Source organism: Anguilla anguilla, chromosome 7 (genome assembly GCF_013347855.1).
Source record: "Anguilla anguilla isolate fAngAng1 chromosome 7, fAngAng1.pri, whole genome shotgun sequence".
NCBI lineage: Eukaryota > Metazoa > Chordata > Actinopteri > Anguilliformes > Anguillidae > Anguilla > Anguilla anguilla.
In genome coordinates this window covers 42,844,613-42,863,972 of record NC_049207.1, presented here as the reverse complement: position 1 = coordinate 42,863,972, position 19,360 = coordinate 42,844,613, and the positions used below count along the sequence as shown (strand labels likewise).

Genomic DNA, 19,360 nt, shown 5'->3' with positions numbered 1-19,360 from the left:
ACACCTAATCCCCTGCGAAAACCTTTCACTCGATTTATATCCATTTAGACACATCACACACTGCAGATGCACAAATGGCGTGTTTAAGTACCTATGCATGTTGCACAAGGTAAAAGATTAATCATGGATTTGAAACCACATTCTGCATCCCACTCAGTATACACAGTATATTGCGGATGACGTCAACAGTGGTTGATATCAAACAAATATTTACAAACAACTGACTCAGATATATATATATATATATATACATATATATATATATATGAAAGGACATTCAGGATGTGTAGAACATACACTAAAGTAGCCACTTAGAACAAAAAACAAAAATAGGTTTTGAAGGACACCCAGCAAAGTTGCACACGTAACTGTAATCAGACGGCAATTGTCATTCATTTAAACAGAGTTGAAAATAAGAGTAGGGAAAAGCCACATTCTCCCTTTGATGAATGCAAACTTCCTTTGGAAACCTGAGCACAAACGGCATATTGTAATGTTCTGCATGCGCTTTCTGACCCAGCAGTGTGACACGTGTGCTTTTCTGCTCTTTGCCACACTGCAGCCAATACAGCAATGCGACATACGTAGCTGACTTATGCTGTGAAGCCAAGGTATTTTCTTTTAAAACAGGAGCAGGTTAAATCTAATATATTTCAGCTGGCATTAATGCAAGAACAACATTTCCAGAGTCCTAACCCTGTTCCTTAAAACCACAAAATACTACTGAGTGCACAGCCCTGGACTTTCTCTCATATATCAGCAACAAATAATGGCTGACTGGATAGTGGTAGGTGTCAGGTAACCGGGCTAAGGCTTGCTCTGCGCTGTCTCAAACCCTCAAGTCTTTTGCGAAGGCTCGCCCCTTTAGCCACATACCATGATATCACCATGCAATAATTCCAGAGCCTGAGGGATGGGATTGAGGGTCTAAGCTGTGTTAAAATACACTTTGGAATGCACCATAAAATCTTCATCAATATGGCGGTGCTGTCATAACGTTTAAGAGTGAATGGCAGCGTGTCTCCCATTATCCCATTTATAGGAATCGCAGTTTCCAAAATGGCAATTTGGATACATATAAATCAACATAAATGCAGTGTACTTGCTATTATGATAATGGCTAGTACATAATACAAATAAAGAGTCAGTACATAATTGGCCAATAATGTACGAACAGCAAATGCATTAGAACAAGCCAATTATACAGCTAATTTTGTTATTTCATGTTATTCTCAATGCCTCAATTCAATTAAGATAATCTTCATTGTGTTAATTCATGCTACTGATATGTTGTCTATCTTTTACTGTGTGGCAAATAAATTATTTGGCCTTGTTCTGTGGTTTGACATCCCATTTAATTGCTGCAGTTTTATTTCAGGAAGGGCATGGTCCAAGCACACATATGTTATAAAATTATCAGCAGTGACAAGCACATATCCATTCATATTCAATCCAGATTTTTATGTAGGTTAATATTCTGTGGCAGATGATATTTCGCATTCTTTTCGAACTCTGGAAGAATGTGGACAAATGATAACTGTCTTGTTATAATAATCATAATTATGTTATTATTAGTGTGTAGTATTTATTATCATGTGAGCAATCTCACCACTGCATTTTAGAACAGCCTTCAGGGTTGGTGGCACGTAACTACCAATTCTCAAATTAAGGATTAGAGGCCTTTGGATCGCAGCCATGGACTAATTACTGAAATTTCCATCACTACTTAAGTGGAACTGATAATTAGTGCTAGTTGTTGGATAGAAATAAAGGGACCCAACCATCAATGAACCAAAAGATTGAGCATGCATGCTAACAGTCACATTGTCATAAAATACAAAGCTCAATGCGCTCAAGCTGATCTTCAGGGCAACTTGCACATTCATCACACAACATGCTGTCTGTGGAAATGAGCAGGACGATTAATCACCTCCCTCTGAGTGTGGGCATCTGCAGATTCATTCCTGTTCATTATTGTTACTCTTTCTTCCACACCTCACTAATAACGAGGTCAAACTCTCAGAGGTTTAGATTAAGTCTAAAATTAAATGGGAAAAAAGACAACTTGCACTTTTTGAAGGCTCATCTAATGTCACTTTTTAAAATAATAATTCAATTATAATGCGTAAAAAAATAAGACAAAGGGGATTCAACGAATAGAACAAAACTGATCAAATTTAGTGAGTTGCTGTGTGATACAGTAAGGCACTTTAACACTGCCAACGCTCTTGCTTTTACATTGTGGGAGGTAGGCACTGACAACAGTATAATCTGGTAGGGTGTGGTGTCCGTTGCTGCCTCAAACGTTCAAGCATGGGAACAACCTATCAAGGCCTGTCTCATACATACTATACTTCTACACAATGTCACATGTACTCACTCTTTGTGACAAACTTCTCCAGAGACCAGCTATAGGCTAACTTCTATGGAAAGCGAAGAATGGAAACTGGGAAATGGGCTAGGAACTGAGCAATTCCTGCAAGACACACTTTTCCTTGAACCACCCACATCATTCCTATGAGCAAGCAGTTCAGCGACCATCCCAACCACCTGCTATGTGGTACATTCAAGTCTCATGTACGGAGAATTCTTCTGCTGATGCTTTTTAAATGTCCCTTCATAACCATGTAATGCCTTAGCATGGCTAGAGTCCCATCAGTTTCACATTGCGATGTTTTGAGTGAACAAATGCAATCCCGGTATGCGCAAACTTTGATGACTCGGCAGAAACTTCTGAGACGCACCCGCAACGCAGCGCTTCCAACTGTTTCCACAACAGCGTGAGAAAGGAAGACACTCGCGTCCGCGTTTTTCCTCTGTCTGTTTTTGGTGACATCACTGCACTGCAGGGTATGGAGGCGCTGATGCCCAGTGCGTCCGCCGCAGGGAGCATCCTGTTTGAGCAACAGTCAAGCTTCGGCCACGCCCCTCAGCCCCCATCTAGCTTTCTGGACATGCTGTTTGTTCTGTCTGGCGCCCACACCAAATTCCCTCCAAAACAAAATGCATTATTTACCTCAACACCCAAAGCAGGGCTGCCGGGACAAGAATCATTGCCGTCTGACATGTGACAGTCACAAGACTTCAACTGTTTTGTTCTACTAAAGCAAATCTATGAGGATCTACCTGGTCAGAGAATTGTCAACTGCTTTTTGAAAGTTTGGATGGAGTCCCACAACCACTTAAAAGAAACCCACCAGACCAGTTTTTCCAAAAATGCAATCATATCTCGTAGCAACATGTCAGTTCTTTTTGGCAACATAACTGCCCCCTTACTGCCTACTTGATAGAGTTCATATAATGTTGCCTAGGAGAAAGTGGTGTTTAACGATTGTCCAAAACAACCAACCCCCCACCCCCCCAAGATTACAGACCAAAGAAGCCAAACAACTGGCAATTGACAATTCCCCACAGGTCTCAAGATATTGGAATAACCTTACCCGGGCTTGAGGTCTGACATCATTTCAAGGTCTTTATGAACCCGGGCAAGGAATGGAACCACCACAGACTCCCTGCCATATACACTCATTTCAGCAACCTCCAGGACCTGACAGGACTGTGGTGTAAAAATAACTTTGAATTTGTACCAGTAGCACTTCTTTCTGAAAATGTAAATTGCTGCATTTGATTAGGTGGGAAAAAAATGACATTGTGCTTAATTTCCATAGGTGCAAATGACAGTCAGTCAAGTACCATGGTGCTCAGTGAGAAAATACCTGAACTATTCTGGCCGCTACCATTTGAATAATTTAGAGCGATGTCCAGGAGTATGACGATTATATTTTTCTCATATTCTGTATGCTGAACACAGTCAAAGTCATTTTTATCTAGCTCAGCTATATACGTGCTTGCTACTGTTAAAACACAGACCTACACCATGTTGACTTTCAACACTGAAACATACATGGACAGTGAACTGTTGTCTCTGAGTTGTATACAATTGTCACAGGTGAAAATACTCCATTTTATACATTTTTTCTTGCATACCTGACTTCAGAGCCATAACAGCAGCACCAAAGGTCAACTGTCCCCTACTGCACCCGTATATGCCAGCTTTTACACAGGTTAACAAAAAAGAGATAGTTCATTTATTTATTTTCTTGCAGGAGCATGCTATTTTCTGTAGTCCATATGGAAGCCATCTTGAAAATGAAGGACCAGTATAAACTGACAAACCCGATATGCACGACTCATCTGGGCTTTAATGCCTGCACTTCTGAGGGGTAGCTGCCATACTCAAATTCTAGGTGATTCTGGTTTAGATGGGAGCAATTAAAAGGCACATAATTAGCGTTCGGGAAAACGTCTGTAATTCCACTCCTTTGTGGAAATAGGGTTTCATCTTCGGTAATTGGCTACGTCGACAAGCAAGGTTTCTCATTCCACATAAGGACACGAAGTGGCCCTGTCTCCAGTTTGGCTTTCAGGCCGCAGACGCAGTAACAACACACCTGTACAACAGCTGCATAAATCAGTGTCTGCAGCACGTTCTGAAGGGACTCTCGCATGGTCTGAGATGCACAATTTAATTCAGTTTGACTTAGGAGTAATAAAATTAGCAGTTATCATATGAACTTTGTTTACATTCGCCCCAGAATCCAAATACTGCTGCACAGTTTATTTATGGGAGGTGTTCCAATGACGTGCTCGTGAAAACATCCCAGATTCCTTATTACACAACATCCCACCGCACACACCCACTTCTGCTCTGTCTGTTTTTGGCACGGTCGAGTGCCATGAGGAACTGTGCAGTGTCCCACCCCAGCTCGATACAAACCCGACATGTAGGCCAAGCCATACGCAGCTGAATCTATGAAGGTGCTTTAGCATAGCATTAGCATCAAAACAAAGGAATAAATGAGCCAAAAACTGTGGATAGGCCCTTTTACGATAGCCTCAGCCGACTGTAGCTTGGTCTATTTCAGGCTATTTCTATTAGCGCGTCAAGGACATGTACAGACGGGAGTCTGGGGGAAAAACAAAACAAACAGAACAGTACATGCCATCGTTCAACACGAGGGCAATACAGCGTAGAGCCGCAGGTCAAAATCAGACAAACCACCTCATTAACAAAGCCATGCAATCCCTCCCCAGTGACAGCTCCTTCGCTGCCAACTTCTACTATGCGGACGTCGGGCCCGAGAGGATCAGTTTCCCAGCCTGTGGACAACGTTAACGCGGCCCGATTCCGAGAGGATCTGCCCAGGGCTCCTCCTTCCCCGTGTCTGACACAGAGCCTCATTGAGACTAAGGACCTGGGAGGTGAGCCTCCCGTTACTTCCTGACTCATTAAGAACAGCTTGCGCTGGACAGCGGACACAGGAAGGCGTTCGGGACCACAGGGAAAGGGCCTGTCTAAATCTCCCTCTGGTCTCAGCCCCATATCGGCTTGTCAGGTAACAAAACACCGCAAGCATCGTTCCTCAGCTCCAATTACACCCCAAACCAGCGATCCTGAAGACAGCAGTTCAAAGCAATCGTGGCCTATTGTAGCTCAAAGGGAATTATGAAAATCAGCAGTTAAAAGTTGTCATATCAAACCATCGAACCCCACTTCAAAGCAGGGATTCTTCTTCAGTCTTTCTTTGAAAAAGCATGTGGAATCTGGTTTTACAAAGAATTATTGATAAGCACTAAGTGGCGTACGAGATCTATTTACAGCACAAACATTTCTGAAGTTCAATCTCTACGTCATAAGGATTCATTGTAAAACAACTACTCAGAGCAACAAAGTTGATACAACTTCACACTGATAACTTCACCTCAGATGCCAACCGGACACAACTTTTTGGTAGCTCTAAGATTATTATAACCATTACCAACATGTTAGCTGCATTCTTCCTTTATAGCATGTGGACCTTTTCACTGATTAATTGCCTTATAAGTAATGTAACTCAAAAACTGTTTTGCCCATAACAATTTTAAGCAAACAATTACAAACGCACATGCCACTCATTTGTCACCAATTCATCATTTTGATTTGGAGGTCACTACCACTGACAACTGAGGCAGTCCAATCACATGGTGTCAGATGTCCACCTGCTGAATTAATGAGTGACTGAATGAGTGAATGGATGGATGGATGGATGGATGGATGGATGGATGGATGAAGGAGGGCCAAGGAAACACATTGCCATCCTAGTAAACAGGTCCAGACAGTAAATAATTCATAATGAGGCTAATAAAATGACAAATGATCATTGGGATGCAATCTGCTAGACATAACAATGCAGATGGGGTTGACATCATTGTATTTGGAACTAGCTTAGCTTTGAAGTATTGTCTTGTTTCCTCTGAGCGCACAGTTACAGACGAATACAGACATAAAAGCTCTCTCACTAAATGCCCAGGCAGACCAGTCATTCTTCCCGTTTCATTTCCAGCTCCATTTCTTCAGCTGAGTGGACAACAGCAGGGTCTCCTAGCACACGACTCACCTAATGAGTGAGCCCTCATACTGCACTGTGTGCTGTGTGTGAGCTGTGTGTGTGTGTGTGTGCTTGTGTGCATGTGCATGCGTGTGTGTGTGTGCCTGTGTGTGTTTGCGTGCATGTGCATGCATGTGTGTGTGTGTGCCTGCCCGTGAATGTGCGCGTGAGTGTGTGTGTTCATACCAGGATGTACTCAAGGCAGTGCAATGTTTAGTCTACGTACTGTGGATTTCTCTGGAAGGGGTGTAACATGTTATCCTCATCTGCCTCCAGATTCAAAGCTTCTCCTACCCCACATTTTCAGAGTCTTGTTGTGTTTTCATGTTTGTTTTCCATTTGTTTATGCTGCATTCATCAAATACATTTTATTGAAGTTTTGCATCCATATATATATACAGGTCCCTTTTCAAATCTAGAATAATGCATTTTAAGATAATTACCAGGTCAGCATTACCTCATGGTTTGACTAAGAAGCTTTATGGCAACCTCCTGCAACTGTGAGAGTGAAGGCAGTCCTTGAGTTCTGTCAGGTGGTTGCCCGACCCCTAACTCCCCATGTTTCCACTTTTAACATCAATTAGGCACATTAAATTTCAGAAAACTTCATGCAACTAATAGCAGCGGTGCTGGCTGAAACCAAGCAACTATGTCCTTGATATTCTGAATCTTCCTATATCTTCCTTAGAATATTATGCTTTAATATCACAAGTAGCAACACTTTTAGACCGATCAGACTGTTAATTGATCTAGGGATAGGGCTAGGCTATATCACAGACTATTTTAGAGCATTACAAGTTTAGAGCAACCGTTTTCCACCAACAAATCAAATACACCCGTGAGAAACCAAAATACAGCTGCTCAAAGTCAACAGGGCAAGCCAGTAATTCAGAACGATTCAAATTCTCTCCAAACAAAACCCCGATTGTCCGATTATTGTCCCAGAAGCTCGCGATGCACCCTAGATCAGACCACATGATGCCCTCATTGTTTTCCTCCCAGCGCGAATGAAATCCAATACGCAGGGCCAAATGATAACTTTGTATCACTTTTAGAACAGGTGAATGTGCTATCCGTTAAGTATATATAGCTTTAGTTTATTTAGCTACATCAAAACAAATATAAACAGCTTTTCAACTCTGTTTAGACTATGCAGCAGTGTCTCGGAAATTCATGTCAACAACAAACATGAAAAGATGTTAGCCTACTTTTAGAAATGAAAATGCAACTTACCTCGATCCATTTCTGTGCCTCTTGAAATGCTGGTTCAGGAGTCGCCTCGGAGTGTTGATGATGCCCAATATCAAAACCGGGACTGGCCATTTGTAAAGCCGTAAAGGGATGAGGGCACCGGACCGCTCTAAAATTGTGCTTAAAATGTAATGGCTCTGTGTCGGGGGATATTAACCCCGAAGAGCGATTCGCAAACCCAGTTGTAGGAACAGAAACTTCCTAAAACTATTTCTGCTTTTTACTTTAACTCGCCGTACTACTCAGTCTACGCTGTTTCCTCCGGTACTCTCACGCGTGCCTGCTCGCTTGCCGCAGACCTGCACTGCAATCGGCGATACCACTGTCTCTCAACCGCTGGGACTGTTCTCCGGGCTTCTAGACTCGCACACGCTGCAATGCGATTCGAACCAATGGCTAAAAATAAACAGAAAAACGGAACTCCGCCAACAGCCAATGCTAAGCAAGCAAACACATCCTGCAGCCAGTGGCTGTCACACGCCTGCTCTCCACAAGCGGGACACTGGCTCACCAAAAAGCGATGAAAAGTATTTCTAGAGGGACAATGGTGTGTGCCATTAGCGCTCCGATTCTAGCCAATAACGGGAAGAGGACAAACGACTGACAGCGCACGAATAACATCCACTGGCACTTTTTGATTTCGAACGGGGAAAAGGGTATGATTTTACGTCAATACAGAATCGACAATGAATGTATCTACGATAAACTGCAACACCCGCCACTACGGACAAAGCTAAATTCACAACTGAAGAGTTTACTTTGAATAATAATCGTTATGTAGGGCCTAGGCATAACTACGTTTCTTTCAAACTTGCTTTCTGGGTAGTTGCCCATCAAAACGATAGAGTACCCAACTCTAACTCCCGTTCAGGGTTTATCTCTCTAACATACCGTGCCCGGACCAATTACAATAACATTAAAATTTATCCTGCTTCAGTTGCTTAAATAATTTTAGGCTTTGGTCCTCAAGTTTTGGCATTCCTGCATCCTCACCTTACTGATTTGACCATAGACATGCATTTGTCCACAGCATTCCATGTTGATAGATTATTTATTTACCACAATAGATTGTGAACAAATTGATCTGCCATTTGTGTAAAACAACTGATATGCACTGGATTATAAATAAATACGCAATTTTTTTCCTCATATGTCTGCCAATATTTTTCAAAGGCATAATACTACTGAAAGTGCTATTAGCAAGAAAGCAAGCATGCAAACAAACAAACAAACCAATAAATAAATAAATACCCAAAGTTCTAGCACGGAAGAGCTCTGGTGGTTCAATAGCATTGTGGGATAAAATTTCTTGGTATGTTTTTGGGCCACTCATTAGAAGCTATTGTTGGTGCAAATCTATAAATTACGTGTTTAGGGATCATCTTCATCCCAAGTATTTCTATGCCACAGAGGATGGTGTCTGTCAGGATTACCTAAAATGAAAATGTACTGCACGGAGTGTCTGAATACAGTGATAATTCCTAAACTAATTAGGAGCATAGCTAAATAATTAACTGGGAATAATGTTCAAACAAAATGTTTCCCCTCTCATCCACACTGCCTGGTCATCACTAATGAGCTAGCGATTACGTGATAATGACTGCATTTATGATTCATTTGTAAATTTCCTTTTCCTTGTTATAATTAAAGTAAATATACCCAACACCATAAATCATTTATTTGGAAATTTCTGTATTTAATGGCTGACAAATGAGAAATAAAAAGAAGAACTCAGAGTGCAACATTTTTTGAGAGGTTGAGAATCTATCCATCCATCCATTATCTCTATACCTGCTTATTCTTGGTCAGGGTTGCAGGAGGTGCTGAAGCCTATCCCAGCATGCATTGGGCGAGAGGCAGGAATACATCCTGGACAGGTTGCCAGACCATTGCAAAGAGGTCGAGAAACATAACTTAAAACCTTTGTGGGTAATTGATTTAAAGCAAATAGCTCTCATTGTCAGGACCTTCATAATGCACACCATACTGCACAGGTATCAAACAAAATGAAATGGAAACTCTGATGTAAAGTCACAGTGTTGAGGCACCACATTTTTTGATTAAACTGCCTGCTTTTGCCCCAGGTTAAATTTGTAGCCAAATGATCTGCGGCCGTTGGCCTGCTTTGCCTTGCACTTTTAATGAATTGTGAGTATCACAATCCTACGAGTGTACACTTCCAAAAGGCCTTTCTCTTTAAGTCCCACAGCTAGATACTGTCACTCTGCTTTCACCCGACTGTCAAAGTCACTGAGATATCCTCTTGCAACTATGTTAGCCATGATTATAGGCAACCATGCCTGTCCAGTATTTTTATACATGACCCAATGCCTGCTGGGTTATTATCTGCTAAATGAATGGAAAAGCCACACCTTCGTGGTACCCTCTGACTTACATAAGCTTGTCATCTGTCATTTACCCAGGTATTTGTATTTTTGTTCTCTGCCACTCTTACATCTTTGTCTTTAAAAAAATAGCTGACTGAAGCACATACTTGACCTCCACACAATGATAAATGCTGCAAAATCCAAATCCACACAGGCTGCCTCAATGTGGGCCTGTAGACATATAGTGGCTGAACTGATACAGAGAGGAGAGAGCCATTTGCATCTATTATTAAAGATGGTTTATAAAATGCATCTTAAAAGTGGATTGTTGGGAGGGGGATGCAGTGGATGCATTCATCTGCTAAAATTTCAGTGACTTCCAGGTCATACATGAGAGAATTATATATCTTTAATGACCATGGAGTGATGTTAGGCATCCTTCTTCCAATGGCAAACCCACAGCTGGTGTACATGAACAAAAAAAAAAACTATAAATTAATTTTATTTATTTTTTGGTGGCATCGAACCACAACACTAGGTTCCAAATGAATTTTGCCATTGCATCGCTTAGACTGAATTTGTTGTTGTGTGCCTCATTCAAGAAACAAAATGATAATATTTTAGAATTTTAATTATTAGAAGCCAATGGGCACAGTGTTTATTCTGTACAACTCCACAGCACAACTGAAAAAATTCTTAAATGTCTACAACAGGGGTGGGCATTTTCACTTCTGGGGGCGGGGGGGGGAAGGTTGGGGGCTGGTGAGTTTTCTATACATCAGTGGATGTTAGCTTATAGACTAGCCTGTAGTAGAACATTTACCATTGTTCTACCACAGTAAACCAATTACCATTTGCGGTTCACAAGCTCCACAAAGCATGTAGCTAAAATGTCAGGTCGTATTAATGGCTGGGCTACTAAAAGAATGATCTTAAGTCAGAAACATTTTAAAAACATTTTAAGGACTTGAACAGGCTAATATATAACCAAACTCTGCAACAACAGATGGCAGCAAAGCCCCATAACACAGCTCAGCAATTTCCAAACAGATTAGGCGTGTTTTTAAAGGCATCCCTATAAGGAAGTGTTGTCCTGCAGGTTTTGAGAAGAGGCAGATAAAGTGATAATACAGGATTTTTATTTTCATTTTTAACTGTGCCAGATAATTACTGAAATTTATTGACACACAACTTTAAAGTGACAGGTAGGAATACAAAGGGAGACAAGATCCAGGTCAAGCAGGGATGAGGAGTGCTTTAGTCATTTAAATGAAGGGTCAGTCCTCCAGTGTCCTCCTCCAGGGTCTGGTCAGGTTCTGCACAGAGCCACTGCCGAGAAGCGAACTTCGTCCTTTTCCCGCTCCATAAACTGACGGCAGATCCCTGCTGCATCCTGGGAAAAGTGAGACGACTCACACCTCCCACCAGGATCCACTTAACACCACCAAACACTGTAATCCAGCTACAGGTTTTCTACTAAAGGTTTAGTTGGTTTAACTGGGGTCACCAACCATTATTCTGGGGTGTCATGCCTGCTAAATATGGAGGATGATTTTCATGAAGATGGCTGTTAAAGCTAATTCGATCTTATCAAGGTTTTTATTGTGCATTGTGACATCAAAGGCAAGTGACCCAATGCATCTACCACTTTGTTGAAAGAATCTACTTATGCAATATGCATTTACATTGCTTAATACAAAGTCACTGCACCTTTATGAAGTTATCCTCTGTTGTAGGGCCATGATTCACAGGGTAATTCAATCTGCCATCTAAAAAATGAAGGGGAGTAACAAGAGATTTCACAGGTTGAAATAATGAAAGTGGATTCATGACAGATATGGAAAATAATAAAAGATGGATTATGGACTCATGAATATGGAATTATTATCTGTGTTGCAATTAACAAAAAGCTCCGGATTCCATTGGTGTAAACCAGTCGTTCACTAACAGGAGTGAAACTATTTTACATTAAGGTTTGGTCATATGCATGAAGGACTCTCTCATTTGAACGCTCACAGCTATACAGTTCTGCACGGTTTTTTGGGCACTTGTCGATGTCTCACCCAGTTCGTAAAGCTGTCCACCCACACTGATGAAGGTGATAAAGTGGAAGTTCACTTTGTCTGGGTCTACCTAAAAGGAGATAGATTAGGAAACTGGAGCGCCAGTAACACTTAAAAGTTCAACCCCCATTGCTCATGAGGACCTCTAATACAACATTAGCCACACAAATATTCTCACCAACTCAAAACATACAAAGTAGTTTGAATAGAAATCATCAGCCATAGCTACTAGATTGATAGCCAATACCTGATCTTAGCCCCAAAAAAAAATGCCACCATGACTGAATAGACTTAATTTCTGTGACAAAAAAGTGGAGCTGGGTCACAGCAATGATGTAACTTGAAGAAATCAGACATTGTGTGGAAACAGCAAGAGCACTGTAGCCACCATACCACCTGAAGCAATCAGCAGACTGCCTGGAAATATTCCGTAAAAAAGTTATTCATAAAACCTGCTGGTGAGGCTAACTATCCAATGGCAATAGCAATAATCAAAATAAAAAGATGTTATGTAAAGGTATTTAAAACACAGCAGAAGGAAAGGTGTGGAAAGGATCTGAACCTGACACTGTCCCTCTGCAGCCACTTCCTCATGGGCTGCTTGGATTTCCTGCGGAGAGCAAACATTTCATCAGGTCTTCTGTATTATCCTCAATAAAGCATTCACTCAAGGGCCTGAATTCAATCAACATTTGCCCTTATCTATGATTTATGACTGAATGCGAGTGTTCATTTCAGTCTTCACAGAAACAGTTCGGCGAGTTTAGTCATTGCCAAAGTTGATTCATCAAACCGTGTTTGCAAAGAACAAAATGAAAAATTGCATTTAATGTTATGTCTAAGTTTAGACGAATGTTGACTGAATTGAGGCCAAGGTAAACCAGACATTTTCAGCACTGCAACTCTTTGCCATTCTTTGAATAGTGGACGAAGATTGTGTTATTTTTGTAGATTTCTGGCACCATCTTGTGGATACCATTTTAACCTACATGACACAAGTACAAAACAAAACAGGCCAACCTACCTTTGCACTGCCAAGTGACTGTTATTTTAATACGCTTATCAGATGTGAAAAAATATTATTGAATGTGCTGAGAAGCTGTAGGTTACTGCCCACTGTTCAAATTTGAAAACAGCCCTCAACCCTACAACATAAGCGTATAGTGTCCAAAAACAAACACATTTTCGGTTTTTGATTTTTTCTTTTTGTTTATTTGCAGGGGGAAATAACAGTTAAACACTGGTAATTGCAAAGCAGTACCAGATGTATCTTATACAGTGAGCTCCATAACATTTGGTACAATTACTTTTCTTTCCTTCTTTATTTGGCTCTGTACTCAAACATTTTAGATTTGTAATCAAACAATTCACATGTGGTTGAAGTGCACATTCTCAGCTGTTATGTAAAGGCATCTTTATACATTTTGGTATTACAATGCAGAAATTACAGCACTTTTTATAGATAATCCCCCATTTCAGGGCAGCATAATGCTTGGGACAAATGGAGTCACAGGTGTTTCTGATTAGTCAGGTAAATCAAATTGCTTCCTTAATGCAGGTATAAGACAGCTTTCAGTACCTAGATTTGATTCTAGGCTTTTGGTTGCCTTTTGAGTGTGTTATTGACATTTGTCAACATGGAGACCAGAGTTGTGCCAATGAAAGTCAAGGAAGCCATTAAGAGGCTGAGAAATAATAATAATTTAAAAAAACAGTCAGAGACACAGGCCAACAAAAATCAACTGTTTGGAACATTATTAAGAAGAAAGAAAGCACTGGTGAGCTCAGAAATCACAAAGAGCCTGGTAAGCCAAGGAAGAGCTCTACAGTTAATCACCAAAGAATTCTGACCATAATGAAGAAAAAAACCAGAACAGCAGTCCAATGGATCAAAAACACTCTTCAGGAGGCAGGTGTGGATCTGTCTACTGTCCACAAAAGACTTAAAAACTTCAGAAATACAGAGGCAACACTGCAAGATGCAAACCACTAGTCTGCCGCAAAAACAGGATGGCCAGGTTACAGTTTACTAAGAAGCACACAAAAGAGTCTGCAGAGTTCTGGAAAAAGGTCTTGTGGACAGATGAGACCATGCAGTGATGGCAAAAGGAAAGTGGCCAAAAGGAACTGCCCAAGTTCCAAAGCTGTGAAACATGATAGTGGGGGTGTTACGGTTTGAGCATGTATGGATGCCACAGGTACTGCCTCACTTGTCTTCGCTGATGATGTAAGTACTGATAGCAGCAACAGAATGAATTCTGAAGTGTACAGAAGCATCCTATCTGCTAAAGTCCAAGCAAATGCCTCCAAACTCATTGGACGGTGCTTCATTGTACAGCAAGAAAATGATCCCAAACATACTGCTAGAGCAACAGGAAAGCCAAAAACAGGAAACGTCTTGACTGGCCAAGTCATTCACCTGATCTGAATCAACTTGAACATGTGTTTCATATGCTGAAGAGAAAACATCAAATGAATACGTCCCAAACATTATGGTGCCCTGAAACTGGGGGCTATGTAAAAAATGGCTGTAATTTCTACATGATGAAACCAAAGTGTATAATAGTATCCTTAAATAATCTGAGAATGTGAACTTTAACCACGTGTGAATTGTTTGATTACAAATCTAAAACTGTTGAGTACAGAGCTAAAAAAATAAATAAATAAAAATACATCTTTGTCCCAAACATTATGAAGCTCACTGTATGTGTTTATAGCCAGAGCTAAATTCGAGAACCTAATTTATGCATGCAAGTCAAAAAGAGGAAATCAAAGTGTGGGTGATGCATCCAAAACACTGGAATTAAATGACAGCCATCAATCCACCCCATTTCATTTTGCAAGGGTCGTGTGAGGAGGCCAGGTTGATTAAATCTGAGATGCCTAAGGCATGCGGATGTGCTCATTATTATGAGATGGTCAGCTCTTCTTTGTAAATTAGTTTAAATTTACACATCAATAAAAACAACATGACCAGAATGTTTATGGAGCATTTATCAAGAATTAAAGAGGCCGTTAATATAAGAAACGTCAGACATTCTGAGTAACCTCATTGATCCCCTTGTCATTAAATTGATCTGGGCTTTTAAGTCATTCGTTCTTTGGGACTGGCTTGGCATTCTCCTCTATGCGCTACACGCTGACAAAAAAGTCAAAACACCAGCCAGCTTCAGTAGTGCGCAAACTGTACCTGGTTTGTCTCCAACCGCTTGGCTCGGTCATCTGAAGACATGCTGGCTGTGTCATCCAGGAACCTCTTAATTACAGAGCCAGCCTCTTCAATGGAGAGATTACAGTCAATGGTTCAGTATTACAGGTTGACATAAATCTCCTGGCTAGTTCTGACTAGATGTTTCCACCACCATATTAACGCACAGGCTGACTTCTACTCCACCCAATCACAGACCATGTTTTTTTTTTTTTAAGTGAAAAGTGCAGTGGGTGTCCTAGCCCTGCCTGGCCAGCTCACCAAACGCCAGTCTGTGTTTGTTGTTGGCCACAGCATGCAGCAGGCCAATCGTCCCACAGGAGTTCCCCACGGTCTGCTTGATGAAGTAAACCAAAGACTCCCTCTTGTGGCTGTCACCCATCATCTCCGTCTGCCTCTCTCTGTAAGCCTCGTGCTGACACAAAAGGACCCCCAAAGGGTTTACGCACACTTACGGCACATATTCGAATACGGGACCACAGTATGAGCACAAACAAACCATGCAGAGTGACCTGCAACATTTAGCCACACACAGAAAGCTACTGCACGTGCTCACACAAACCATTATCATGTACCTGCACACTACACTTACCTACACAAGCAACAAATACAACCATTTAAAGGCATTTTAAAAGGATTTTTTTCCCCTTGCTGTCACCCTGTGTTTACGATCAAAGTCTCCTCCACCGTCTTCAACCCCACCCACTCACCTCGAGTACCCCACCTAACGTAGCTAGCTGGATAGGTAGAGATGACGTTACTTACAGGTCCTACATGCCTACATCCTCTACATGCCAAAACATGTTTACTTTCAGGTACATGGCAATAAGGCTTACCTGTTGCGTGAGAGGAAAAAGCAACATGACTGCAAAGGAGGGTGAAGGCACCCAGGACAATGCTTCCTCTTCCAGCCCCATGATGTCAACAAACTGCCAACCATTACCTACACCCAACTTAAAGAGCAGCTGGAAGTGGTGTGGAGTGGATGGTGTTAAAATAAGTCATATCATTAAAATGCAAGTAGTAAAAGTAACAACACAATGTATTTAATTTCATTTAAGTAAACAAGAGGCTGTCATACTGAAAAACCTATAAACTACATAAATAAAAAAGCAAACATGAAGAGAAAAGTGTGATTTCATAACTGTCCAAAAAGACTTGCTACTCAGAAAGTATTTTCAATATGGCATAATGTATGATAGGTACATGAAAACATTTTGCAAACTAAAGGTTTCAGTTTGTAGGCGCAAATAACGGCTTTGTTGCGTCAGAAGAGAAACATGGGAAAGCGGGGTACTTATGACTAAGCATTCAGGTTCGATTGGGGAACCGACGAAACGATAGACCGCCGTGAGGTATGTAATTTACGAAGAGTGAACCGTCATTTTAAAGGCTGTTAAATTGTAGCTTATGCTTCAGATATCGCTCGTGACTCGTTCGAAAGGTGTGCCCTCCTCTGCTTTTTCTACTACTACACGACTAAAGCACATAACACATCAAGACCACAGCTCGCAATGTGCCTGTGGTATCCCGTTATAGCCTACCTATCTACCTATTTCCCAGAGAACTTCAGCTGCAGGCATTGGAAAACGTTAATTTAAAAATGAACACAGGAGGAGGTCTACAAAGTTCTCCTGTAAACTTTTTTGGTGACCCCAAATAGGCTTGCATACCAAGGAAATCAAAAATTATAGCATACATTTTTTTGTAAAACCATTAGCAGCAAGCGAGATTTAACGTTGGATTTTATTATTTTACAAAGGTCCGTTTAAATTTCTTTATTTTAAAGAAAGCCATTTTTTAAAATAAGCCTGTAAGTTCTTTTGAAAGTTTACCACGGGGAATACTAATTGCTTTATGTAGCCTACCCTGCAACCCTACTTCATGTATGAATCAGGACCATTTCCTGGTCAAGGGTGACAGCTGTTACTGGAGAAGGAAGCACTTACTTTGTTCAGCATCTGGAAAAGGACAGGATTTCACACGCTTAATCGTCTCAGAGACATACTGTATATTATGCTGCACATAAACATGAGCAACAAAAGCTCACCTCAGGGTTAATTTCCAGAGGTTTCCACTCCATTGCGCTTTCGCTTTTCTCAATCTGAAATCTGTCATGACGTGTGGACAAAGTCATCACGTAAGCCTGCTAAACTGTCAGGCAAAACCCTTTCTCAAGCACTCCGACCAGCGGCAATTTTTCCAGCACAGCCGGGTGGGATTTAGAATAGGAAAGGCAATTATAATAAGACGACTATTTACAGTTATGCACACGACACAATTCACATCTGCAGTCGTAAAATGTACCTCGTACCGAGCAAGGATAATATAAACATTGTTAGAATATTAACAGTTGGCTGTAGTCCACAGATGCAAGACAGACGTGCTGTCAATGACCGATTCGGCGGTAGGGACGAAAACTTTCAGTAACGGCGGTATTGAAAATTAGACTCATAAGTGAAAATAAATTCTACAACCTTTTAATTTTCCAGCCATGAACGAAATACACGGAAGGCAGCCACTGTGTCTTCTTTGCAATCGCCCGCTATTGTTTGACTGCCTTTTTAACAGCGCAACCCATACTATAACTGTAAATATTTTGTAGCAATTTCAGTGAGGGACCGACCCGGCAGAGCTGCGCTCATTTAACCAGTAAAGCTCTAGAACACTGAACTGTATAAGAATGCAGTTTTTAATGAAGCGCCTGTAATATGAAGCAAGCCCAGGAGCCTGCGGACCTCTATTTGTGACCCAGGTAACTTGGTCATTTCCTTACTGCCTCTACTTTAGCCAGTCTGTAGTTGAGTGAAAGCTAGGGGCATGCACTAGTATGTCATCTGAGTAGTCTACACATGCTCTAGCTGGAATACCTTATAGAACCCGCTCCGTTAGCAGTTTGCACATGGCTGGGCTGTTAGTAAGACCAAACAGCATGCAGTGGAATTTCCACAGGCCCCTCCCCACAATAAAGGCCATTCTTGGGGTGTGGAGTGGCAGTGAGGGGGACCTGGGCATACTCGCTGCGTAGGTCAAGCAAACGGAAGCAAAACCAAGTAGAGCCTCCTATGCTAAACTGCATTGTCAATATGGGGGAGCGGGTAAGAATCTTCTTTAGTTACTCCATTTAGCCTCCTCCAGTCTACACAGAACTAGAATAGAATACAAGAATACAACTCTTGCTCAATAATGGTTGGGCCTAAGTGCAAGGGTGGCTTACAGCGATCGAACATGTTGGCTGTCTGCCCGGTTGCTGTCCCCAGTTTAATGTCCTTTGCACATGGCGTGCTACATGCTAACGGTCCCATTTGAATCAAACTAGTAGTAGAGCCTGTGTCAATTAGAGCAGTTACTGGTGTCCCTGGCCACTTCACAACAAATGCTATTGTCGCTGCAGCCCACGCGGCCCGCCCTTTGCTTCTCAGGGCATTCCTGCTCTCTGTTTCCCAGTTGCTGTGGCTTTTCACTGTCATCCTGGGGCCTCTGTTTACAGTCTCATCAGATGTCCTTCTGTCCCACACCACCGGCACCAGAAGTCCCACCTCAGAGCCACTACCACCCTGGCCAGAACTGACAGCTCTACCTGTCCGCCCCCGTCTTCCTAGCCTACTGCCTCAAGAACTGCCTGGAGTGTGCAGTCGGCACTTTGGTTGTTGAGGATTGCCTCCCAGGTCCTCAGTCTGTGTCAGTGCTGCATTCAGGTTGTTTGGGCAGGCAATAGGGACCTATTGCCTGAAGTGTGCCAGACAGACTCGCCTCAGGAAGGTGTCAATGGCCAGACTGTCTCTTGCGGAGCCACTGAGCTGCGGGTTGGCTCATTGAATTAGCCGCTGCATGGAGGCCCAGCTTCTCCCCAGGTCACTTTCCTTTAGAAACTGTTCTTTGAGAGCGATACTGTAGGGTGCCTTGCTGAACTGCTTGGTCATCATGGCAATGAGATGGTTGAATGCTCTGGGCTCATTGTCACTGATGTCTAGGAGTGCCTGTAGCGCTTCTCCTTCCAGGGAAGCCAACAGGTTGATGCCCCTCTCCTACCGGCTCCAACCCTCCACTTCCCAGATGAAGTTAAACTGTTCCAGTTAAGCT

The 19,360-nt window shown here is 41.9% G+C and overlaps 2 protein-coding genes across 4 annotated transcripts in view; both read right to left on the bottom strand.

Moving 5' to 3' along the window:
• The window catches only part of LOC118232564 (LIM and calponin homology domains-containing protein 1-like), a 112,762-nt gene extending 104,568 nt beyond the window's left edge, over window positions 1–8,194 (bottom strand). Inside the window, exon 1 of the mRNA XM_035427628.1 lies at window positions 7,662–8,194. Coding sequence (XP_035283519.1) covers window positions 7,662–7,751 — 90 coding nt within the window. The 5' untranslated portion in view covers window positions 7,752–8,194. The remainder of the gene's footprint in view (window positions 1–7,661) is intronic.
• Window positions 8,195–11,123: 2,929 nt separating this feature from the next.
• Window positions 11,124–17,915, bottom strand: LOC118231308 (ubiquitin carboxyl-terminal hydrolase isozyme L1-like). 3 transcript variants are annotated; one of them, XM_035425004.1, is made up of 10 exons: window positions 17,755–17,915; window positions 17,328–17,388; window positions 17,227–17,238; window positions 16,114–16,242; window positions 15,539–15,692; window positions 15,260–15,345; window positions 12,632–12,679; window positions 12,070–12,139; window positions 11,717–11,775; window positions 11,124–11,399 (listed from the first exon to the last, which is right to left on the bottom strand). In XM_035425004.1, the coding sequence occupies exons 2-10, from the start codon at window positions 17,358–17,360 to the stop codon at window positions 11,316–11,318; spliced, it is 675 nt and encodes a 224-aa protein (XP_035280895.1). In that variant the 5' UTR covers window positions 17,361–17,388; window positions 17,755–17,915; the 3' UTR covers window positions 11,124–11,315. The 3 variants fall into 3 exon arrangements, with proteins under 3 accessions (XP_035280895.1, XP_035280893.1, XP_035280894.1); XM_035425002.1 differs by lacking the exon at window positions 17,755–17,915 and having other exon boundaries at window positions 17,328–17,713; XM_035425003.1 differs by lacking the exons at window positions 17,227–17,238; window positions 17,755–17,915 and having other exon boundaries at window positions 17,328–17,714.
• Between the last annotated feature and the right edge of the window lie 1,445 nt (window positions 17,916–19,360).